At 25.5% G+C, this 27,471-nt stretch overlaps 1 protein-coding gene across 3 annotated transcripts in view; it reads left to right on the top strand.

The window, feature by feature from the left end:
• The window catches only part of Ten-m (teneurin transmembrane protein Ten-m), a 273,221-nt gene that overhangs the window by 236,334 nt on the left and 9,416 nt on the right, over positions 1-27,471 (top strand). Inside the window, exons 3-9 of one of the 3 annotated variants that reach the window (XM_065503369.1) lie at positions 14,782-15,054; positions 15,124-15,468; positions 23,189-23,472; positions 23,763-24,174; positions 24,767-25,312; positions 25,382-25,589; positions 26,863-26,889. In XM_065503369.1, coding sequence (XP_065359441.1) covers positions 14,782-15,054; positions 15,124-15,468; positions 23,189-23,472; positions 23,763-24,174; positions 24,767-25,312; positions 25,382-25,589; positions 26,863-26,889 — 2,095 coding nt within the window. The remainder of the gene's footprint in view (positions 1-14,781; positions 15,055-15,123; positions 15,469-23,188; positions 23,473-23,762; positions 24,175-24,766; positions 25,313-25,381; positions 25,590-26,862; positions 26,890-27,471) is intronic. The other 2 variants (XM_065503370.1, XM_065503371.1) reach the window with 2 other exon arrangements.

Raw genomic sequence — 27,471 nt, 5'->3', positions numbered from 1 at the left:
TAAGATTTGTAAGGATTTTAAGTTTAACAATTCACATTCCAAATGTGCTAATTACCTGCTCACTTTTGGGTTGTTACTAAAATGACAAGGGCTGTTACTCTAAAACCTCCATTTTGTTTTCATTTCTTTTGCTTTAACAGCCACAAATAATCTGTAATTACCTTAGCAATCTTTTACTCAAAAACAAAACAAAAATAATTTTAATTAAAATCAAACGTCAACACGTCTAAATACTAGCCAATGTAAAAAAAACCACTCTAATTACTAGGGAAAAGGAATAAATACATAAAAACCTTTAATAGAAAATGCTGAAAAAGGAGAGAAAAAAAAAACCAACAACTGTGACATCGAAAAAGATTTATTACTCAAAGCGCAACAAAAACCATAATAAAAATAGCTTAAGTAGAATTTAGCAAATTGAATGCATAAAAACAAACAAATTTTAAAGGTAATAGACGAATTTTAGAAATATTACTCTAAAAAATAAAACAGAAATATTAAATTCATATGTTTAAGATAAATAACAACGATTTCTGTATTGTATGTAGTAGGCATCACTGTTCGCCATTTTAAATAGAGCTTAAACAAGAGATAAACAATAACAAAAAACACACAAACAAGTAAAGCCTAAACAAGAGATAAACAATAACATATAAACACAAACACTGAGCGCCATTTAAAGTAGAGCCTCAACAATAACAAAACATCACACACACGTTTGTTTATAAAGAGAGCAGAGCTTAAAACTAAAGTAAGGGTTTAATTATAAGTAAAACAAACAAAACAACAACTAAACAAATGTAAATAAACGACAAACAAGCTAAAATTACAAATGGCGACTCTGTGAACAAGAAAACTCTCAATAAAAAGAGGAAAAACTCATAAAATTAACATAATTTTAAGCCTAATTTGAAAATTAAATTAAAATCATTTAAATTCATTAAAATTTTGACATTTTGTAAAAATTTTCTTTAACATTTTTTACAGTATTGTTAAACCTTATGGCAAACTTAATAGCTTTGAATTTTTGTTATACTTAAATCAGTTAAATACCACAAATAACTCATAATTTGTAATTAATGAACGTTTATTAAATTTTTTTTCATTTTCTGTTTTTTTTTTAAACAAAAGAAAAGGCTTAACTATGTTAAGCCTTTGCCACAGCAACCACTTGTGAAACATTTTATATTTTTTTTGGCTTAATTAGTAATTTGAAGTGTTTAATTAAATATTATTAATATGATTTGTTTTAAGGAAATTTAAACTATTAAAGTTATTAATTATTATTGTCATTAAAAATAACATACAATAATAAAAAAAAGAACAAACATAAAAACAATAATTAATTGAATTTAAAAAAAAAATAAATAAAAGTTATTATTATCATAAATATAAACCAACAATAATTGTCAAACGCATTAAATATTTAAATATATAAAAAAAGGAAATATATATAACAGCTAAATGTTTATGAATAATGCAAACTATTATAATTAAATGTAACAATATTAACAAAAATAAAATACAGGGTTTAAAAAAATAAACAAAAAGTCCGAAATTTTAACTTTAAAATTTTTGGGAAATTTTCTAAGAATTTGTAATATTTTTGGGAAAAATTTTTATTATTTTTTTAATAAAAATGTAAATGTATTATAAATAATTAAATGCTTATAATAAAACATGTAACATAATTGCATTTATTATGACAATTACCAACATATTTTTATTTTTTTGTTTTAGCCTTTTTTTAATGTAATTAAATTTAACGCATATTGACAGCAATTAAAATATATGTATAAAATTATATTTAAACAAATATAAAAACATAAACAATAATATGTCATACATACATACATATATGCTGTATACATTCATATATAATAATGATGAAAGTTAATTATTTATGCAAAAACAAAAAAAAATATAAAATACAAACAAGCAGAAATAATAATTATAATAATAATTAAATAATTAAAATAAATTAATAATTAAATAATTCACAATTCCTAGCAAAACTAAAATATTTAAAAAGTGTTATATTTTAATCACAAAATTAATGGTTATTAAAGAAATAATTGCAAAAGTTTAAATAAATATGTAGCTTAAATTTACAAAAGGTCATCAAATAAATGTTATTTATTTAGTCTTTTTTTTAAATATTTGTGTAATATTAATTAATTTTCATTTAGTGTATATTTTTTTTTTTTTCAAAAGCTAAACACCTTTTTGTGAAAAATTGTTGTAAAATTAATTTCCGTTGATATTATTTGAAAATTTGTTATCGACTAGCAAACAATATGCCAGTCAGCCGGCCATCATCATACAACAAAAAATATAAATAAACGGAAAATTGTGGAAAAACCAAATTAAATAAATAAATTAGAGATAAAGGGAAATTTAATTTCCGTTTTAGACTAAAAATGTATACATAAACATACACACTCACTTCCACTTAAATAAAATTAATTAATTTTGTTTAGTGATTTTTCTAATATAGCTAAATAATATCCCTTTAAAACGCAAATGTTATACAGCCTATAAATTTTAGGACTTATCATTAACATTTATCTTTAATTTATTATAAACAAATATTTTATTACACCAACAAGTTTAAGGCTGGGAAATTTATTTGATTTAGATTTTGTGAAAAGAAAGTGGAAACATTAATTTACAATGTAAATAAAAATAATTAAAATTTTCTTGGAAAATTCCCTTACTTTAGACCTTAAATGTATCAATCTAGGCTTTATGTTAATAAATTTGTAGAGAACATTAAAAAAACTTGTTAAATAATTACAAATTTGGTTTAAATTGTTATGAATTTATTACTAGTTGTTCTTTATTTACATTTGTTTGCTTATTGTTGTATTTGTTTTACTCATAATTATACCGTTATTTCAGTTTTGAGCTCAGCTCTTTTTATACATGAACAAGTGTGTGTGTGTGTGTTGGTTTGTTATTGTTTATCTCTTGTTTAGGCTTTACTTAAAAATGGCGGACAGTGATGCTTGTTGTTTTATTTGTTTTACTCATAATTACACCGTTATTTCAGTTTTGAGCTCAGCTCTTTTTATATACAAGTGTATGTGTTGGTTTGTTATTGTTTATCTTTGACGGACAGTGATGCTTACTACATTTATTATGAAAAACCTGGGAATTTATCTTAAATAATTGATGTTAATGTTTCTTATTAGGTTTTTATGTATATTATTGAGAAATATAAAACTTAATAAAATTATTATAATCACAAAATGAGAAAATTATAAAAAAATAACAAAATCATTTATTATTTTTGAGCATTTCACACAAAATTTATGAGTTCAAAGATAAAAAAAATAAACTTCTTTGTCATAATAATAATTTTTCAAATTAAAATTTTATTTTAACAAAAATTTTTCTTTTTTATTATTTAAACTTTATTTAAATCTCAACAATTTCCTTTAAATACATTTTTTAAACGAAATCAAAATCATTATTTAAAAAAAATCATGTCAATTTATTTTTTATTATGTTTTTTTTCTCTACTTAAATTTATTTTTAAACTGATATTTATTGAAGCTTATTTTTATTATCAGTAATTTATTATATGCATGTATATGTATTTAAACAAAACTGTCACTTTATAAAATATACAAAAAAAACAGCACACTACTGTTTTTATAATTAAAAAAAGGAATATCATTTATAAAAAAAGTGCATATAAATACACACATACGTATAATTAGTGAAAACCAGACATGATTTTTTTTTTTTTTGCATTTAAATATATGTATTTATATTCATTTCCTTACATTAATATTACAAACTTGACAATAACATATATAAATATCATGATTTGTTAAATTAACAATAAAATATTCACAAAAACGAGAGTGGCCAGATTCAAGGAAATATCAAAAATAAAAGAAAAAACTAAATTTAAAAAAAAAAAAATCAAAAAATTTTAATCGTTTTTTTAAATTGTCTCTTAACAAAAAATGTTGTTTTAGAACCTCTAACAAACAACAAATAATCAAAGTTTTCCTTTAAAATCATAAGGTTTTCTTACAAATTTATTACAAAAGACATTCATTAGGATTTTTTCATAAATTCCTAAATATGCCACCATTTAGGAGTAAATAACTTATATCTGGCAACATCATGTTACTGTTTATCTCTTTTATAATCATTTACATGTATGTGTATGCGAGAGAGTAAGTGAAGTTAAAAGCAAACAAATAACGGTACAGCAACAACAACATTTTTAAACTGACAACATACAACTACTGTCAATTGTTAAACCAGCTACAAACAGGATGTTTGTATACATTAATGTGTAAAAATATGTATTTGTTTGTAATTTTTTTTTTCTGCATTTTTCTGTGAAAAAGTCAATTTTGCTACGTTTTTTTAACGCTTTTGTCAAGGATATATATCAAATTAACGCCATGGCTACAAATGACAAACAGCCAAGCAGTCACAACGACATATATATAGACAGTTATCATATTATAAACTACCAATAGTAAACGATATGGCACGACAGCCATCTGTCACATTAAAATGTTAAATGTATAAACGTATGTACTATGTGAAAAAGGAGAAAAGCTCAATTTCAAAGAACATTATTATTGTTATTATTATGCAATGCGGGTTAAATCTAGGGAAGTATATATATGTTTTCCTATAGGAAAAAAAATGTAGTTGCTACTCGCACAATTATTGTCTCATAAAAAGTAATTTATATTAAAATCAAACCGCTTATAATTTTATTATAATGATAATCATTTGCTCAAACCTTTCATGCCATGTTCTTTTTTTTTATTTATCATATTGTATATGGAAATATTAAATCCTGCGTTTTTTTTTTCCTTTTGTAAAATGAAAAATTTATGAAAAAACAAATTATTTTATATTGTATTTTATGTGTATATTAAAATGTGGGAGAGAAAAAAACTCAGCAACAATAAAATTACACAAATAAATTTTCACTATATTCAACTTAATCAATCGGGCATAAAGTTTAATTACATTTATTTATAAAAAAAAACATACACACAAAAATTAATAGAGAGGGAGAGATAAATATGAACACAATAATTTAAATAATAATAAAAGGAAAAGGTGTGAATAAAATATTAAAGAAAAATTTATGCAAAATATTTGAAAATAAATAAATGGGGGTAATTGAAATTATAAGAAAACAGAGTTCAAAATAAAGGATATTTGGTTAAAAACAGTATTTAATCTTTAAAAAATTTAATTAAATTTTGTATCATTTTAAAGCTGTCTTATTTTCTTAACAAAAACTTTTGATTTGAATATTTTCAATTAACTTAACCTCAATTTGTATTGTATATATAAAAGCCATCATAAATTAGCGTGTCTAATCATAATAATTAAATATTAAACATATGCATGTTTAAAAAAAACCATAATAACAATAATAATTGCATTAATTTATAGCTGATAAGTATAATAGATAACAACTACTGTGATACAATAGGATAAATTAATTTAATCTACTTATAACACATAAGGCTCTAAGTATGAAACAAGATGTTTAGAATTAATATTTAATTAGTGTTATAATTTTAAAATATTAAAGGTTTTAAAGTAATAAATAAATTTAATTAAAGGAAAATACGGATTATTTACTTACAAACATGCCTTTCATAAAGAAACTAATAATTTTAGTTAAAATAATGCAAATTTGTTGAGATTTCTTTAAAAAAAACAAATCTGTTAAAAATCTCCTAAAATTAAAAAAACGCCACATGACAACACTGTTTTGTTGGCAATACTTTGAAAATGCAACCCTGCAAACCCGCTCTTTTCATTTAAGGCGATGCCAGATAACAATTAAACTGTTCTTCTTCTTGTTGTGTATGTCATTCACTATAGAATGATATTTCAACATAGAATGTTATGGGACGTATAGAATTAAAGCTTGTAAGGCAATATTTGTGTTAATTACTTAAATTTTACTTTAAATTTCCACAAATTGTTAAAATTTGCAGAATTATTTAATTTTTAAATTTATTTTTCTCTCCATATAACTTCCAATTACAAAAGTTGCCTGTAATTACTTACAAATTGACATCTTTATGTTATATATTCTCTTTATAACATATAAACAGATTGTTTATTTAACATTATTTTAATTATTGTTCATTTTTATACTTTATTTTTTGGCTAGTTTTCACAATTTTCAACTTATTTTTCCAAATAATTACATGTTTAATTTGGATGCCACATAGACAACAGCAACAAAAAAAACTTCATACGTTTCAAAAACAAAGTTTTCATGTGACAATAAAATAAACCAGTTGAAAATCATGTGGGGTAAAACAAAATAAATATTAGAGAAACTCCCAAAGTTTGCTTTTTTTTTGTATTTGTTGTTTCTACAAAATTGAAAAAAAAAGTTTTTTTTTAGTTCATCGTAAAAAGTTCAAAAAATAACCAAAAAAAAAGAAGAAAGAAACGTTTATTTTGAGTTAAATACATTACTATGTAGTGTTTAGGGAAACGTGGTCGATGATGATGATGATATTTTGTATGTGAAAACAAGTTAAAAACTTTTGTGCTGCATTTTGGCTAAGGATAAAAATGTTGACGTGCCAATTTTTAAAAATTAAATGTTACCACATGGGAGAGTTTTTTGTTTAGTTTGGCAAAAAATACTTTTATTTCTATTTTTATTATTTTAAAATTGAGATAAAACTTCATACGTGCAAAATTTTTGTACAAAACAATTTTTTGACATTTATTGCAATTAAAAGCAGCAGCTCTATAGAAGGGGACCGTAAGAGAGAGAAACAAATAAATATCAGCAAAACTACCAAAAAGAAATTAGTTGTTAAAGTTAAAATTGACAATTATTTGAAAGGTTTTCATTAGAAATTGTTTAGATATTTGGATTTAACAAATATAATTTGAAAAGTTTGACAGAAATTGCCAAAAGGAAAATAGTTTTTTTGTCTTAATTCTATAAAATAAATAATAAAGGTTAATAGAGTTTAATAAATAAAGCCAGTATGTAATGATAATTTTTTGTATATTGTTTTTTTGCACATTAATCTTTTTAATATGTTTGTAATTATAAATTCTTATCAGAAGGTGTATAACGAAGTGGAATGCCATAAATGGTTTATGCTGCATATGAAAAGATACAATCAATATTAAAACAGGGAAAACTCATAATATTTTAAAATGTATACTACTAATTCAATATTTTGCAGATATTTTTGTTTTACACTGTATTGTAAACAAGAGCTATCATTTTTATATAAAAAAATAATCTAATAATGTCAAGCTGTCTTTTTTTAGTCTGGCATCATCTCCTTAATGCTTATTCTTCCCTACACAGTGTGGCCATACTAAACATTTTTCAGTAACAAAGAAAATTTTCACTTTTCTTATACAATATTTTCATATATTTTACAGCTAGACCCTGTTTATTTTATTTAATACTTGTATAAAACATTTATATTGTATGTAAATATGTAAATGGCATCACTATTTTATTATTTAATGAACTGTACATTATTATTTTTATGCTTATTTATTAATAAAATATTGCTTGTGTACTATATAAAATTCAGAGCTGGTTTTCTTTCTGTATTATATTGTATAAAACATGATGATGTTTATTTTTATGGTTATAAACAACAACAATAATAAAAGTACATAAAAATATATGTATCTATATATATATATATACAACCAAAAACCAATAATTATAATGCTTATACACTTTAAACTTTTAATTTATTTAATGGAAATTATCGAAATTAATTGAAATTAATGTTTATTTTTTTTTTTTTGTTTTAAATAAATGCACATAAATTTATGAGTTGCTGTTTTACAAACACTTAAAATAATAAAATATATGAGTAGACCGAAAAAAAAGCCAAGCCAAACAAACAAATAAACTTATTTATGTGTATATAAATTAAAAATTATTTAAAATGTTTGTAGTAAATAATAAATTTATTAATATTGTTTAATAAAAAAAAAAATAATAATATTAAATAACTATTAATCTTTAGCATTAAAAACAATAAGCTGTATAAATTGCTTAAAATTTAAAACAAAAATCTATTAAAAGCTTTAAAAACGGATGAATAACACGAATCTGAAAGTAAATTATATTAAAAGCTTTTAAAACCGCTAAATAACATAAATATGCAATCTGGTTACTCTATGTCAAACACTACAGGCTATCAATCCTGTTTGCATGACTAAATGAAAGCAAAGATGGCGGAGCAAAATGTAAACAAACCTAAATAAAAGCAAAGATGGAGGAGAAAAACGTGAACAAACCTAAATAGACATCATTTATAAGAGGAAATATAGGAAAATAACGTTGAAAGATGCAATTTAATAAAAATTCAAGACTTTTTATTACAAATTAAAACAATTTTTCATATATAATTTTAATCTAAAAATCGAATAAATTTTTTATTATTATTTTATGCAAAATTTCTACATTAAACAATAATTATTCTTAACACGGTACTTTAAAATTAATGTATTAATAAATTTTTGGCATAACATCCAGGTATACACACCTAAGTTTAAAACATTAATAACTAAAGTAACTCAACAAAAAACCTATACTGATATTTGTTTCAAAAAAAACATAAAGGAATCTAAGGAATTATAAAATAAAACACAGCTGTGTTTAATGGATTTTGTGGTTTTACACGCACATTATTATAAAAAAGAAATTATTTAAGTATGGCAAAACAACAAAAAAAAAGGTTTATATGTATGTTATACTTATGACATTTAAATGTCATATAAAAAGAAAAATTACAGCGGTAACATATTTCCTTTAGACAATCAGGGATTTAATTTGGGTGTACGGAAATGTTTAAAATTGGCAACATATTGTGGTTATGTTTATAATAACATTTTTTTAATAAATATTAATGGAGAAAATTTGAATGTTATTTGGGAAATACAGAAAAGAAAATTTTTGAAAACAGAAAAACCAGCTAGGAAAATAATTATTATGAAATTGACTAAAATTGCTAGAGAGTTGTTTTAAATTTTATTTAATGTTAGCTTTATATCAAGGCAATACAAAAACATGTACATAAATCAAATGAAAATGGCATTTTAAATTTATTTTTTATATAAACATTAGTTTATTTAGGTATTTATTTGATTTTTAAGCTCTAAATTGGGAAAAAATTCAATATTTTTACATTCCCTCTAAGAGTTCTGTTAAAATCGCTGGTTTTTTAAAACATATGGCAGCTTTGTCTGACATCCTGTCTTCAATGGCGGCTTTGTTTGACATCTAAAGTGTTGCCCATTAGTTAGAATTAGCACTGAATAGGTAAAATCGCTTGTATTTTTAATTATGATTTTAAAACCATGTTTAAAAGCAATTTTTGTTAAAATTATAATTTAACTAGATTTAAAACATAAAAGACTCCATCAAATAAGAATTTTTACTGAATTTGAAGAAATTTTCTTTCAAAATCTTTAAGATTTTTTTAACAAATAAAAAATTTCAAATATTTTTTTTGGTTTCTACTTAATTTCTTAATTTATTTGGTTTTTTATTAAATTTTCTAACAAATTTTCTTATGTTTCTAAAATGTAATTAAATATTATTTGAATTCCTCTTAAATTTGAAGTTATTTTCTTTCAAAATCTTTAAATTTTGCAAGATTTTTTAATGCAAATAAATAAATTCAATTATATTTCTTAAATTTCATTAGTATATATTTGGATTCTTTTTAATTTCTTAATTTATTTGGTGTTTTATTAAATTTTCTAACAAATTTGCTTAAAATTGCTAAAATGTGATTAAATATTATTTGAATACTGCTTAATTTGATTTGAAATTTTTACTTTCTTTTAAGATTATTTTTTTTTTTAATTTAACAACCTTGTTGCTGAAAAATTTAACCTTGTCTAAATAATAAAAAGGGATGAATATTTCCTATAAGCCACCCCTCTTAGTTTACTTTCCAATGCCTAAAGCTAAAGTAATAAAACTTTTTTCCCCACTTATTTTTTGTGTGTTTTTAGTTACTTTTAAGAAATATGTGATTTTAAGTTTTAGCTAAGCTTAACAAACAGGATGCGTACATTTAAAAACTTATTAAATTGCTATAATTTATAAGGTTTTATCTTTTACTTTATAATGCTAAGAAGGAGAGGGGTGAAAAGCAGGAGGATTTTGTGTCTTTGTCGTTGTAGCAAGAAAATTCAAATAATATTTTAGCTATTGTTTTGCTGTTTAAACCTCAAACTCTGAAATTTCAAGAAAATGGTAAAACGAAAAAGCATTTGCAATAGAAACTACAAAAGCATTTTATTTTATTTTCGTTTTGTCTGTTTCAGTAGTATTTGGCAAAAAGCGGAAACTCGTTAGTCTAAGCAGTAGAGTAGAAAAGTACAAAATCCTATAAAGTTTAAGGAAAAACCAAAAATACTCAAACTTACTCTTTAGCAACAGAACAAAAATGTTACATTTGTTATAATGCTAACACCCCACAAATACTGCTTGCTACTTTTACACTATATTTTACTCTCTCCCTCTCTTGCTCACTTTGTCTTGCTCTTACTCTTTTGCTGGTAACGGAAATAGAAGTGCTAAGACAGCAGGCAATTAATTTGCATGCTAAAAAAAACTGTTTAAAACTTTTTTTGTGTCTTTTTTTTCATATATATTTGAACCGAAAATTAAACCTTGTTGTTAAGTTTTATTGGCAGACAAAGAAAAAAGGAAAATAAACATAGAAAAGGCCAAAGCAGAAAACTAGATTTTACCTTTTCTAAACCTGAACGTTTTAAATCACTTGATTTATGATGATTTTTAATGACTATTCATCAATCTTAAAAGAAAATTAGTGGAAATAAAAAGCATAAAACAAATAAGATAAGATGGGGTTATGCAAAAACAAAAAACAAGATAAAATAAACAAATTTTATAAAGATTTAACAAATTTAAGGTAATTTTAGGAAAAGTTTTGCACAAGAAAGCAAAATTCTAAGGAGATTTTTGTAATAAAATTTAGGAATTTAAAGGAATTTTAAGTTTGTTTTTTTAGTTTTTAATTTTCCATTTATTTCTTTTGCCAAAGTTTTGCTAAATTATCTTTAGTTTTTCTTCTTTAGTTTTAAGTCCATCGAAATGTTATTTAATAGCAATTAAGTACATTTATCAAACTAAATTGAAACTGCTGCCACATTACCACAGACACATACTGAAAATAGATTTCTCTGTTTTTTTATATTTATATATTTTTTGATGCTGTTGCCACAAGATAAAGTTTGCAGTTTTTTTTCAATTTACAAATGTATAAGTTATTCCTAAATAAATAAAAAAGAAAAACTAACAGATATTTAATGCCATTTTAAGGGTAAATGTGTTATTGAAACCAATACCAAATATTAAGTTAACTATAGATTAAACGTTAGTTACAAAAAGTGGGGAGGTTGCTTGAACAACACGTTCAGACTTCAATTAAGGAGTTTAACTTCTACAAAAAAAAACTATTTCTAGAAAAGTTGGTTTTTTTTCTATTCTGTTCATTTAGGAATTAATCGTATTTATCGGGGTATTAAAAAGTTTATACCATCAATTAAATGTTTTTTTTTATTTCTCTTATAGATACAGCAGTATTTTTATATTGTTTAAATTTATTTTTATTTTATTTTTTCATCATAATATGGTTAGTTTGTTTTTATTTGCCCATTTATATTGCTTACTTTTCGTATTTAATATAAAAAAACATTTGTTACTAATTATCGTGGCAATAAAACTGTGTAAGAGTAAATTGTTGTAAAGGGAATTTATATAAAGTTCTTACTGTTAAACATTTAAAGGAAATAAATGTTGGCTAATGTGTAGAAAAGGAGGAGAGAAAAATACGAAATCAATATTAAGTGAAAATTAATTAATATTAATTGATTGGGTAATTTTTATGTTTTATTATATTTCATGCTACGCATTTGCTGTAATGTAAAGAACAGGGAAGGGCAAACAATTTTTCAATGAAAATTATTTCCATAAATCTTGAAGTTAAAAAAAAAATCTTAATTTTTATTTTAACTAAAATTTAATTTCTCAGTTTTGAAAAAATTTTATAATTGCGGCGGGATTTTTCTTTTTAAGTAAAATTTTGAAAACTTGAAAACCTAAATTAAATGAAAACGAAAAATAAAAACGCTTTAATACTTAGTTAATACTATGTCGCTCCTTAGAAATTTCCCTTACATATCAACTCTGTTTATTTGAAAAGAATTCTATGCTTCAATAAAGTTTCCTGCTGCCACCTTGAACATGATTTTCAAATGCATCTCCTGCTGGGTTTTAAACACACAGGGAAATTATAGCAAACAAATAATATCATTAAAGGTGGCTTGTTAAAATAAATAAAGCAGAAAAATTAACGATAAATAAGAATGAAATGAAAACAACTGAAACTTAAATTAAAAATACATAAAATAATTTAAATGAAACAAAATTTCCTTAACCTTTTTCTTTTATTTATTATATTTAAGCATATGTTAAAGATTTTCTTAAATTCCTTTCATGAATGCACAGATAAGTAATTAAAAATAAATTTTCCTTGTTATTTTTTTTCCTTGCTTTGTTTCATATTAATTCCTACTTATCAAACTGTGCTCACGCAGTAGTAAATATTAAGAAATTTGTTGATTTTTTTATAGGGGCAGGGGGAGACAAAGATAGAGAATGTAATGTCTGTTAATATAATCTGCTTTAGTAATTACAGCACACTTGACTGGGACTCCAAACAAATATTTTACATAAGTCTATCTACTTGTTCAGTTTCCTCTTATAGTTAAGAAAACAAAGTTAAAGTTGCAGTTTTGTTTTTTTTTTTTAAGGAAATTGTGCAGAATTTACGAGTAAAAATTTTAAGCCTATTAAAAATTATTTTATTATAAAATTTATTAATTTAAATAAACCTAGGTAGTAATTTATTAAATTTTAAATATTCTCCTTTAAAAATATATTTAAAATTTAATTTAGTTTGATATTTAGGCATTTTTTAACATTTTCTGCTCTCGGTGCTTTAATTAAAGCTAGTTTGTTATCACTTAAACTATAAACCTAGTATGATAACTCTCTGTTGTTTTAATATGGCAGCTTCATACAGAGTTGCTTTTGTTTAATGGCGGATATCAATATCAAATGGATAATTGGTTTAAGGCGGAACTAAGGTGGATATATTTGCTATTTTAGAGAAGAAAGGAATTTCCTTAGATTTTTGTTAATTTTATGAATTTTTAATACATTTTCAATTAAAATATAAAGAAAAATTCAAGAATTAGTGTTGTTTTAACAAATTTGATAATATTGTTTTTATAAACATAATATGTTAAACAAAAATATCAGTTTGAAATAGAATTAATTTTAATATTAAATTTAATTATTATGTGAGGATATTTTGAGAATTTTCAAAACATGTGAGAATTTTTTTTTTCTCTTTAAAATCACAAATCATTTTTATTACAAAAAATCTCTTAAAAGACTTTAAAGTGATGTTGTGTTGATTTAAAAATTCTGTTGAAAGTCTGTTTTTGTTCTGTTCATTTAATTTACTTTACTTTTCGTTATTTTGCAAATCATTTGATTAGTTTACATGTATCTAAAGCTTTTGAAATAAATCATGTATCACACAAAATAAAAAAACAAGAAAAGAATTGAAACATAAAAATAAAAACGAGAATAATATTATATGTCTGGCTGGTAATGTGATTATAAACGTTATCGATATGCAGCTACCATATAACAGGCACACAGACAATCCCTTTTTATTACTTATAAACAAAAAAAAAACGAAAAACTGAACAAAAAAACACAAAAATAACCCAAAAAAATATATATGTATAGAAAAGAATAGAATATTTGGAAATTGAGATGAGTTGAAATGAATACAAATAAACATTAAGCAAAACGAGAAAAAGAAACTTACGCACCCTTAAATACAACAATGTTGCTGTTATACAGAATGACTTTACAGGGAAAGCTGGCGGTCTGGCTGTATGGCTTGGCTTGGCTGGCTGGCTCTTGTTATTTGCCACTGCCACTTACACGTCACTTAATCGAATTATCATCAAACATGGCGTCAAACAAATGATAGTCGTCCATTTTAACAACAACAAAAAAAACGGTAAATGTAAGAGTATGTGTGTGAGAGAGTATGACAGGAGTTACCATATAAAGTTTAGCTTTATACATCCGGCTTTGGTCAGTGTGATTTGTTTTTGTTAGATTTTCATTTAAGGGGGAATTGTGGGGTTATTTCCTTTTCTTTTATTTCCAAAAAAAATGAAGAAAAAATCCCGAAAATTTGTGATAATTTAGGAAAATGTTAAAGCCAATGCCACTGTCAATGTTTGAGGTTATGTTCATTGACAGTTTTGTTATCCCTGTAACAAAGTTAAATCCTTTGTATAACAAGTAATCTGAATAAGTATTCAGCAACAACCAGGAAGACTTTTGCCCCCTCTTTTACAACCTAAAAATAAATGTTGCGTGTTTACAGGGAATTTCTTTTATACATTTCTATTTTTTTTGTTGTTATCCTTAACCAAACTAACAAGGGCTGGGATATAAACTTACGTGTTAGGAATTAGGTGTGATTTTAATGGGTTTCCTTTACAGTTTTTTTTTCATTTTGTTGTTATATAACCTTTTTTTCACTATAAAACTCTAGCAGTGAATTAATTGATTTTATCTTTATTTATCCTTTTTTTAAATTTAAATTTATTTATATTGTATATGTTTTCTTTTCTTTTTAGATATGAACAAGGGTTCACCTATTGATTATAAAAGTGGCTCGGCTTGTTCGACACCCACCAAGGATACATTGAAAGGTTACGAACGTTCGGCTAATAATTGTTTGGGTCCTGTGCTTCCGCCCCGCAGTGTTATGAGCGGCATACCCTCTCATCATTATTCGGCACCCATGAATTTTCGCAAAGATTTGGCCGCCCGCTGTTCAGCCAAATGTGTGGCCATTGTAGCGGTCTCCGTTTTTATAGCCATGTGTGTTTTGTTAATATTTTTAACAGGTATGTTACAAAAAAATAAACAATTTCCCCTTAAAAAAAGATACAAAATTAATTTTCCAACATTTCTAGGTTTTGGCGTGCTGCATTGGTCTCCCTCTGCCCCCTGTACAGTTCTAGTCGGCAATGAGGCTTCGGAAGTGACCGCCGCCAAAAGCACTAATACGGATCTCTCGAAACTGCACAATTCATCGCTACGCTCAAAAACCGGACAACCCACCATGGTAACAACGGCCACCTCATCGCTGTCGTCCTCCCAAGCGGCCGCCTCTTCATCCGCCTTTCAATCTACCTCGGCCTCTTCAGTGGCTGTGGGTTCAGCGGCAGCCACTTCATCATCGTCATCCTCCTCCTCCTCGGTGTCGTTGTCATCCTCCACTTCACTGTCATCACCATTGGCAAATGCCAATAATGGAGGTAATTATTCACAAGTTTTAATTATTTTTAAATGAGTTTTACACAAAACATGAAAAGCAAAAAAACAAGAAATAAGAAAATAAGAAAATTCTTCTTCCTACCATGAAAAGAAAAACAAAAACCCGGACTGAAATTCTTTCTTTCCTTTAAAAGAAGAAAACAGAAGACAACAAAAATCATGACATTTTTAAGAGCACAATAATAAGATTCTAAACTGTAAACAGTTTTTTTCTTTTTCATTTTGTATTTTGGTTTTTTTCTTAGAATTAAAATCTTGCTTTGCCCCAGTACTTTATACCTTTTTTTAAACCCCGTAAAAAAGTGCTGACAAGTTCAAAAGAAATCTTAAAAATAAAATGTGGAAAATAAAACTGTCATTTCATTTTAAAATAAAACAATACAACAAAAAAAATTTAAATTATCAAGAATTTTTAAGACAGTTTAAGAGATAATTTATGTTTTTTGTTAAATAACAGGAAAATCGTTTGTTAATTTGCGTTTTTAAAGATTAAAATTAAAAAAAACTCATATAACTAGAATTTTTCACAATTTAGGTAGTTAGTTAACTCTATCGTCAAAAAAACAATCAGGCATCTCTGTTAAAAATGATAGTAGCCGGCAGGGTTGCATTTTATGGGTAGAGAGTACTAGTATGAGAGTATCTAACGGAAGTAGGAGATAAAACAGGAAATATGAAAAATCTTAGCATATTTTAGGGGTTTTGTTATTTTTGGCGGCTATTTTAATGAAATGTTTATATTTTAATGAATTTAATATAAATTTGAAGTAGTTTTTTTTGGCAAAAACCAATCAGGCATCTCTGTTAAAAATGTTAATAGCTAGCAGGGTTGCATTTTATGGGTAGTGAGTAGGAGTATGAGACTATCTAACGGAACTAGGAGATAAAACAGGAAATATAAAAAATCGTAGCATATTTAAGGGGTTTTAATATTTTTGGGGGCTATTTCAATGAAATAATTATATCTTAATGAATTTAACATAAATTTTAAGCAGTTTTTTAGCAAAAATTAAATTATATTAAATTATAGTGGTATAACAAGTAGGAAAATAATCTAAATGTGAAATTTTAAGTAAAATTAATAAACAAATTTGAACTATTTAAATTTCTTTAAATATTTTTTAGGGGTTTTTCGAATTCCATTTAATTTGTTGTCATGATTTAAACAATTTCAATGAAAATATCTTACATTTCGCTAAGATTCTTTTATAATTAAATCAATTTTCCTTAGAAATGACAAAAATATTTTCTTACATTTACATTATTACAACTCATTTGACTAAATAATCAAATTATAAACACATTTTTTACGCATAATTAAAGCGTGAAACCTAAAACTTTTTAATGCCAGCATAATTTTCCAACAATTTCACCAGCCTCCCCCTCAAAAATGTTGTTTAGTAAAACCAAAATACAAAAAATAAACCACCCTGAAAGACAATACTACTTTAGATATGTTAAAAAAAAAATGATGTTAAACAATATTTTAGAAATATTTAACTAAACAGAAATTATTTACCTTTTAAACAACTATATTGTTTCAATATAGAGCAACGTTTAAGACATGAAATGTTAAACTGGATCGAAAACAATTTAAATAACAGGAAGCTGTTCCAACAAAGACTTTCCCAAATGCAATCAGAACCCTTTAAATTGTATCCCCAATATTATAAATATAAAATATTACCACGTTATCGCAGAAGTTTATCAGCTCAAAGTTTTGAGCACTTAATTACAAAACAAACTAAAGCAGAAAATCTTAAAGATAATGATGATGATGATAATGATGATGAAGGTGATGATCAAGATTTGACAAATGCACAAACATTTCAACCTTATATAGACAATATAATGATGACATTAGCACAAGATATAACAGCTCAAGCTGCTCTTGATGTTAAAGATAATTATGAAGAAGTTTTAAAGGTAAATAAGGCACAGGTTGCTAAGGATAACTTGGCTGATGATGATGTTGATGATGATACTGATGAAACATTAATGCTAAAAAGTAATTATGACAACAAGGAAATTTTGAAAGAACAACAGCCAACTACTACTCCAGCTAGTATTCCATCAACCACCACCATCTTAACAAGTGATGAGTTTTTACCATTTTCATTATATCAAACATCTTCAGCTTTCGAGTTTTCAAAGGCAACGACAATGTCTTCTTATGATGATAAAACTTTGAAAATCAATAACCTATTAAATCTCAATCAAAGTAATAAACATAATATTAACAAAGAAAATAATCATAATAACAAACTACAAGCAAAACAACCAAATGAACAGGAACAGCAGCAGCAGCAGCAGGATATAGAAAATGTCAACACAGACTTGTTTTACCTAGAGGAGCAAAATTCCACCCCAGCCTTAATAAATTTTAGCACTATTAAAGGGGAAGAACTAGCAGACGAGGAGGTAGAAGCCACCACAAAGCTGTATACTATATTTGAAAATTACAACTATGACGAGGAAGAAATGGTTATAGAGGATTTAAATTTAGATTTAAAACCAAAAACTCTAGCTAAAGATAACGATGACAAGTCTAATGCTGAAACTGTTATTCTTGTTGATGATGACAATCATTACAAAAATATCGATAGCAAAAAAATTAACACACAAAAAAATATCGTAAAAAATGAGAAATCTAAGCAGACCACCAACAATAACAATAAATCTACTGAAAATGAAAATGACAAAGTTAACTTTAATAATGATGAGAATGATAAAGAAGACGCAGAAAATGATGACAGCAATAATTTTCAAATCAATCGTTTGCAGCCGGATAACATTAATACAGTGACAGTTAATAGCCATCAACATTTAAGTGACAACTATGATGACAGTTATTTAAGGCCACAACAAAATCCCTTAACTAACTTAGAAAGTGAAAACGAAAGAGAATCCTTAGAAAATCTCATGTTAAATGATGGTTTATTACCCTTAAATGCTCAACAAGGTTTTGGAGACATAAATTATGCCCAACATTTAGAGGATATTGATATAGTTAAGCTAGAGCAGACACACTCCAATGAAGAGGAACTTTATAAAACCATAAATTCCATGAAAAATACCAATAAACCAAAATCAAAGAAAACTAAATTTCAATTAAATACCTCGCACTATGATAAACAATTAAATGAGGTAATTTTGCCTCAGGATCATAGAAAAGAAAAGGAATTATCTCACTCACAAATGGTATATGAAAAACCCATAACCTCTGCACCAATTTTAGCACAACCTCAAATACCTGAACACACATTGCTTTCGAACACAGATAATTTGCAGGAAAAGAGAATTATCGTTAACCTAACCATAGCCTCAAATGATGGCTCGGGTAATATGTATAGCTTACACGTTAATATACCGGCCTTTGATCAGGCAGGACAAGTGCAAAATATGCAACAAGTTTTGACACATGAAAAACTAAATGTAAAACAAGAACAAGAACAACCTGAAATCAATACAGAGAAACCCCAAGCTTCACCCTCCGAACAACTTAAAGCCAGTCCTTATTGTATACCCGAACCACCACCACCCATACCAGAATGTCCCTGTGCCTGCGGTTTATATACTACCTCCGCCAGCTCTTCTTTAGACCCTGACCTAGACAATGACTGGTTTCAAATTTCTTCTAGTACTACAGCAAAAACTGATAATACTAAAACTACCACAACTACTACACCCACTACTACTCACCACACTTTACCACCCGCCATTTTATCTAATGAAAATCATAATGGGGCTAATCAAAATACTGATATTTATGCTATCGATAACAATGTTAGTGTTGATTTTGATTTCGATACTTCCACTGCTTCCACCATCTCTAATATGCTTGATGTTATAACTGAGGATAATTTTGTAACTAATCTGCATGATAATAGTTCTAATGAAAATGGTGAAAAGTTTGCATGTCCTGATGTTATGCCCATACTTATACTTGAAGGTGATTTGTATTAATTTTGTTCTTACTAAAACTAACTTTTCAAAAACCATACTAATTTAAAATAGAAATTAACAAGGATATAATTTACTAAACATATAAAATAAAAAATAATAAATATAATTTAACATATTGTACAAATATAAATATCCATAACTTTGAAAAGTTCTTAATGTAATTTTAAAAAAACGTATTAATATATCTCTTTTAAAATAAAAAGCTTGATCCATAGATAACTACACATAAATAGGAAGCTCTTCTGTCAATGACCTAACTCAGTTGTCAAAAACATTAGTGGTGAGAATGTATTAGTAAAAAATTGTGATTATTTTTACCCCCATTAACACGAAGTCTGGTTATGCCTTAACTAATAGTTATACTGTCGGTTAAAATTATTTTTGTATGAAAACTGTCAGTTTAACTATTAGTTAGAACATAACCCGACTTCGTGTTAATGGGGGTTAGTAATTTATTTGTTTGAGTTTAATATATGTTTTTTGACAACTGAGTTAGGTCTATGAAAGGAGATTTTCCCATCTATGAGTATTTCTAAATTCAAATAAACTCAAATTTAATTTAAGATTTCTTATAATTATATTACAATTTTTACTAATTTATATAAATTCCATAAAAATATCATTGAATATTCTCATTTTTTTTTTATTAATTATTACAAACATTAATCATTATTGCTTTCAAATTATTAGTATTGGCTTTAAAACATCAAAATCATTCAACAAACTTTTTCAAAATTTCACATTTTTATCATGAAAATTCATTAAATAAAATTAGAAACGTATTTTATTTAAAAAAAATTGAATTTTAATCAAATTAAAAAAATCTAAAAAATATCATAACCACAAAAATTTTGTTAAAATTTCAACTCAAATCTGGCAAAATTTGCATATATTTAATAGTTTATTAAACAAATAAATACATTTCCCACATGTTTAAAACAATTTTAAACCATTTATAACAACAGCTAAGTAAATAAAAAAATATAACCTTAAAAATTTTCAAAATATTCTTCATAACCTCAAAATTACATTTTTTAAAAAACTGAATAAAATGAAGCTAAATTCAAGGCAATTCTTTAAATAATGAAATTTTGAGTATTTTAGTTAATTAAATGTAACAAAAATTATTAAAATACCAAAAATAAATTTAATTTTAAAAAAATTTTCATAACCTCAAAAGATTTTTTCATTTCTTCACATAAATTTGATAAACAAATGATTGCTGTTAATAATTTATTGTTTAAATAAATAGTTTTCCTATACATTTACAATGATTTAAAACAATTTCTAGTAATAGCTAAAGAAATATAAAAATCGGAACTAAAAAATTTAACAAAATATTTTTTTTACAAAATCTTCTTGCAAAGAAGAAGAAAAAAATCATTCAGAAAATACATTTTACATATTTTATTTAATAAAATATTACATTAAATTATTAAAATAGCGTAACAAATTAAAAAATTTACCATAACCTCAAACTTTTAGTTTCATTTATTCATTTATAACAAAAATTGTGAGCACTTTATAGTTTGTTATAGTTCTTTCATATGTTTACCATAATTTTCAACCATTTTCTAGTAAAGCCAATGGAAATATAAAAAATTAACCCCAAAAATTTTCAAAATATTTTTCATAACCTCAAAATAAAATTTCTTAAAACCGGATAGAAATATAATAAATCCTATAACAATTCATTTAATAAAGGCTTTTTGATTATTTTATTTAATTAAATGTGGCAATATGTTATTAAAATACCGAAACCAAACTTATTTGAAGCAAAATTTTCATAACCTCAAAAGTTTCTTTTAAATTTTTGACTCAGTCATCATTTATTCACCCAAATCTGCCATGAATTGCTTGCACTTAAGAGTTTATTGTATAAACAAAAAGCTTTCCTACAATTAAAGCACAATTTTAAATGAAATATACAAAACTAACCTCAAATATTCTTCATAACCTCAAAATAAAATTTCTTAAAAACTTGTTGAAACTAAACAAACTTCACGGCAATTCATTAAATAAAAACATTTATTTAATAAAATGTATTAGCAAGTTATTTAAATATAAAAAACAAACTTATTTTGAAGCATATTAAAAAAGTTGGAAAAATGTTCAACTTAACCTAAAAAGTTTTTTAAACTTTTTTACTTAAAAAGTAATACAAATTTAGCAAAAATTGCTTGCAGATTATAGTTTACTATATAAAGATATAGTTTTCCTTAGGTTTTATTGAAATTTTCAACAATTGAAGTATAAAAATCTAATCTCTAAAATTTTTAAAATATTCTTTAAAACCTCAAAATTGAATTTTTAACTCAAGCGCCAGCACCAATCTGACAAAAATTACTAGCTGTTAATAGTTTACTATTTAAATAAATAGTTTTCTCAGATTTTTATTATAATTATTAACAATTTCTCTTAACATTAAATGAATTATGAAAATATAACCTCAAATATATTCTTTATAACCTCAAAAATAAATTTCTTAAAAATTTGTTAAAATGAAGATCAAATTACTTCAGAGCTTCGAATTAATTAAATTTTAGTTTAAATCACTACAATCTTAATTCAGAATTGTAAATGTTTTCCATAAAACCATACGCAACATAATACATTATTTAGTTTTCATTCAAAGGCTTTATTTGAAAAGAATCCATTCATTCAATGTTTAAATGTTTAATTTTTTGTTAATTCAAATCTAATCTAAATTTAATTAAAATATTTGTCTTCATTCAATTTGTTTTCGTTTCACTTTTAATCATTTTGTACTCAAATGTACTGAATAATGGTTTAAAGCCTTTTTGTAATAGATTTGAATTGAAGAAAAATTTAATCGTTCAATACATTTTTAAAGCTATTTTATAATGGATTTGAATTAAAAAATACTTGAATGATTGAATTATGAATTTATTCTATAAATAATGAATTCTCAAAGGAATAAATACAATACGTTTGAAGTAATAAGGAATTAAGCCTATGAATTAATTCACAATGAATTCATTAACGGAAAGGATTTAATTTGATTTTGAACATTTAATTAAGAATTTCTTTCGAAACAATTTAATTAAAACCCTAAAAACAGTATTCATTTATTACCTTCTGTTCACAACCTTAAAAAACTGAAAAAAATTGAATAAAATTATTGAACACAAAACTTGTTAAAAGTTATAACTTATATTTTCAATTATTTGTTTTATAGAATTTCTATATTCTAACAGAAATGGCGAAAATTTAAACTTTAAAACCAAAAATTCTATATTTGAGTTTAGATTTTCATAGCGGAAATAATGTTTTCTTTATTTTTTTATATATAAAAGGAATAGGAAGATAGACGATGATTAAAAAATAGTAGAAAATACAAATAATTTACAATAACTCTCTATTGTGATTATATTTACCTTAATCGTTTTAATGTCAGCTCTAATTTAATGTAAATACTGAATGTTACAATAACAAACCCTCATCCTAACAATAACAACAACATGTCAAGTTGACAAACAAAATTAACAAACTCACCATATAAACAATAAACAACAAATAACAATCTCTCTTCAAATTTATGTACAAAACTCATTGAATTTTCAAAAAAAAACTTATCTAACTCTATATTTTCTTAAAAAAAGCAAAATAAAACTAACCCATTATATGCCATTTTTGTGTTTTTTTTCTCTGTCTCTTTTCGTATAATGTAATGTGTGTATGCTTCATTGTGGGATTTGCAAAACAAAAAAACAGGTGCTAGAACATTCCCGGCCCGTAGTTTTCCACCAGATGGCACAACTTTTGGCCAAATAACTTTGGGCCAGAAGTTGACCAAAGAAATACAACCCTATAGTTATTGGAATATGCAATTCTATCAATCGGAACCGGCTTATGTGAAATTTGATTATACCATACCACGAGGAGCTTCAATAGGTGTCTATGGCAGACGTAATGCCTTGCCCACCCACACACAATATCATTTTAAAGAAGTTTTAAGTGGCTTTAGTGCCAGCACCAGATCTACAAGGGCCGCTCATGTAAGTATTTTTTAACCGATATTTTTATATTAAAGGTTTTAGAGGTATTTTTTTTTTTATTTTAAAACAAATTTAATACTAAACCCCTGCTTTATTAACCTAATAAATGTGTGTTTTTGTCTTTTTTTATGTATTTTCATGCTTTTCTCCATAAAAAAAAACACTCCACCAAAAAATAAAACCAACACAATTTACATCTAAACATTTTCCATTTCATTTCGAAACACTATCATATTTTCAAACTACTTTAAAACAACAAAAAAAAAACAATAAAACGGACTTGACAACAGCAATCGATAACACGTGAAGTTACCCGTTATATGGAACCTGGCCATTGGTTTGTTTCCCTTTACAACGATGACGGTGATGTACAGGAAATAACCTTTTATGCCACCATAGCCGAAGATATGACACAAAATTGTCCCAATGGTTGTTCGGGCAATGGCCAGTGTTTGCTGGGCCATTGCCAATGTAATCCCGGTTTTGGTGGCGACGATTGTAGCGAAAGTGTTTGTCCGGTTTTGTGTTCCCAGCATGGTGAATATATAAATGGTGAATGTATTTGCAATCCGGGCTGGAAGGGTAAAGAGTGTTCGTTGCGGCATGATGAGTGTGAGGTGGCCGATTGTAATGGCCATGGTCATTGTGTTAGTGGAAAATGTCAATGTATGCGTGGTTATAAGGGAAAATTCTGTGAAGAAGGTAAATTTATTGCAAAAAAACTGGAATTTTTTTTCATTTCTGAGAAAATTTCGATTAGTTATTGTTATGTTATCGGAAATGTTAACTAACAGTTAGTTTATGTTATAAGAAATGTTGATGGAAAAAAATTATGTGGAAAATATTTAGTTTTTAATATATTTAAGAGGGATTTCAATTTAATCTTTTTCCATTAACTTTTCTAAATAGATAGAGGACTTAATAGTTAGTTTAAAAAGAAAATATCATTTAATTTTAAATCAAATTTTTTATTTCTTTAACATTTTTAGTTAGTTATGAGAAAATCTCGATAGTTATTGTTTATGTTATCGAAAATATTAACTATTTGTTAATCTAAGTTTAAAGAAAAGTTGGTGGAAACTAATTTTAGGGAAAACTTTCAGTTTTAAACCTGTTTAAGAAGGATTTCAATACAACACATTTCCATTAACTTTTCTTGAAACATAGAAAAATTAATAGTTAAATAAAACATTTTTTTTAATTGTGTTTTATATATTTTTATTTAATTTTGAAATAAAATTTAAATTTTATTCTAACTTTATCCTTAAATGTTTGTTTTTTCTCTCCTCTCTAGTCGATTGTCCCCATCCCACCTGTTCGGGTCATGGTTTCTGTGCCGAAGGTACTTGCATTTGCAAAAAAGGCTGGAAAGGTCCCGATTGTGCTACCATGGATCAAGATGCTCTACAATGTCTGCCCGACTGTTCGGGTCATGGCACCTTTGATTTGGACTCTCAGACCTGCAGCTGTGAATCGAAATGGAGTGGCGATGATTGTTCCAAGGAATTGTGTGACTTAGATTGTGGCCAGCATGGTCGCTGTGTGGGTGATGCCTGCACCTGTGACGATGGCTGGGGTGGTGAATACTGTAATACGAAATTGTGTGATTCGCGTTGCAATGAACATGGCCAATGCAAGAATGGCACCTGTTTGTGTGTGACTGGATGGAATGGCAAACACTGTACCATCGAGGGCTGTCCCAATTCATGTTCAGGCCATGGCCAGTGTCGTGTTAGCGGTGAGGGTCAATGGGAGTGCCGTTGTTATGAGGGCTGGGATGGTAATGATTGTGGTATAGCTTTGGAATTGAATTGTGGTGATAGCAAGGATAATGATAAGGGTAAGTTGAAAATGAATTAAGCTTATGTTGTAAAACATTGTTTTAAACCCTTTAAATTCCTTTATGTAGATGGTTTGGTGGACTGTGAAGATCCTGAATGTTGTGCCAGTCATGTATGCAAGACTTCCCAGCTTTGTGTCTCCGCTCCCAAGCCCATTGATGTGTTATTACGCAAACAGCCGCCTGCCATTACAGCCTCTTTCTTTGAGCGCATGAAATTCTTGATTGACGAAAGTAGTTTGCAAAATTATGCCAAATTAGAAACCTTTAATGAAAGGTAAGTTGTTTGCTAGATGCCTTTTAAGTTTTTCTTTATAATTTATGTATTATTTCAAATAAAAAAGAATTGGGTCAAATCGAAAGTTGACAAAATTAAGGTAAAATATTAAAACTTTAAAAGAGAAAATTGTAAAAATTACAAATGAGTTTGAAACAAAATAAATTTGTTAAAATAATAGCAGTTTTTAAGGATTTAAAATAAACTTTTTCCTTTTTTGGTTAGGCTAATAAAGTTAAACAAGTAATATTAACAGCCTAACTACAAATGGTTTATTTTATTGGATTTATTTTAAAATAGATGTTTTTTTTGACGTAGCATAGAAAATATTTTTTAAAAAAACATTTTGAAAATTTTTCAATAAATTTAAAAAAAAATTAAGAAAAAAAATCTTATTTTTTATAATAAAACAAAATTAAAAATTCTGTTATAATTTTGTTTTATGGTACGAAATTTAAACAAATAGTCATTTTTGTTGATATATGTATAATGGACTTTTGACTTTTTTGGTTAGGCTGTAATTAATATTTTGCCTAGTTTAAAAACATTTTCAATATGTTTGTGAAAATGTTATAAATTTCATTGAAAAATTAAATTTGTTTGCAATTTTTTCTCAAGTTTTAATATTTTACCCCAGAATTTATAAAAAAAAACAAAAGCTTTCCCTCCATTAAAGCTGTTTGCGTGTGTAAAACAAAAAAATAACTAGTTTGCAGTTTTAGTTTATGTTTAATGTTATTATTTTAATTATATTTTAAGTTTTGTGACCCTGTCTATAAAAATCCTTATCCTCCACCACCCAAAAAACAAAATATATCCCTTCCCGGTAATTGTATATATATATTTATGAATAATCCAAAAACAAACAAAAAAAAACTAGAAAATGTCCTTTGTTTTTATAACAAAACAATAACAAAATATTAGGCAACTTTGGTTTAGGATTCATATAATTTTGTGTTAATAATCATGGGATTATGTTTAATTATAATTTCTTTTAATTTTTTTGAAAAAAAAAACTTTTAAAAAAAAGAAAACATTTTGCTAATGGTACAAATTTTTTTCTTTGCTCTTTTTTTCTCTTTCTAAACATTCGCGCGTGCTCTCTTAACAACTACCACTACTATAACTACTATCATCACTATTAATCGATAAAAAAAAAACTAACTTCTCTAATATTCTCTAATATGAAAAAAACAAACTAACTTTGAAAAATCGATAATTTTGATAACCTCAAAAAAAAATCTAAACTAACCTCTAAAATAAAAACTAACAGCATTTTTTGGAATTATTTCAATGCAAGGTAAGAATGGAATTCTTGGAAACAAAAAAAACTAATAAAATAATAAAACGCTGGTTGTTTGGTCTTTTAATTAACCTTTTAATTTCTATCATTTAACAATTTAACTTTATAATTTCTTTCATTTATTTTCCTATAAATATTATTAGTTCATTATTTATTTATTAATTCATTTCTTTTAACATTATTTCAACTCTCATTTCATTAGTTTTATGTTAAATTTATTTACATTTATTTTATTCTAAAGTTTGAAACACTGAATGAATTTCAAGGCCAGTTTTTTTTTTGTACTCAAAACTGTTGTTTTAATAGGTTTAAAAACTATAATAAATGATAATACATAATAAATATCTATTGGGTTATCTCTTGTCTAAATATGTTGTTTCATATTTTTGTGTAAAAAAATAAAAAAAAAAAACCTTAAATGTTCGTTTTGAAAACAAAATCCATAGCAAGAGCTTATATACAAAAAGTTCTATCTGCAGTTATTTGCATAAAGCAGTTAGCCCTTATTGAATATAAGCCCTTTGATATGTTTTATTATTTTCTTGTTAATTGTATTGTAAATGTGTGTGTTTTTGTGAA

This window comes from Calliphora vicina, chromosome 3 (genome assembly GCF_958450345.1).
Source record: "Calliphora vicina chromosome 3, idCalVici1.1, whole genome shotgun sequence".
Taxonomy (NCBI): Eukaryota; Metazoa; Arthropoda; class Insecta; order Diptera; family Calliphoridae; genus Calliphora; species Calliphora vicina.
Note: the sequence above shows the minus strand (reverse complement) of the source record. Positions and strands in the feature narration are given on the sequence as shown.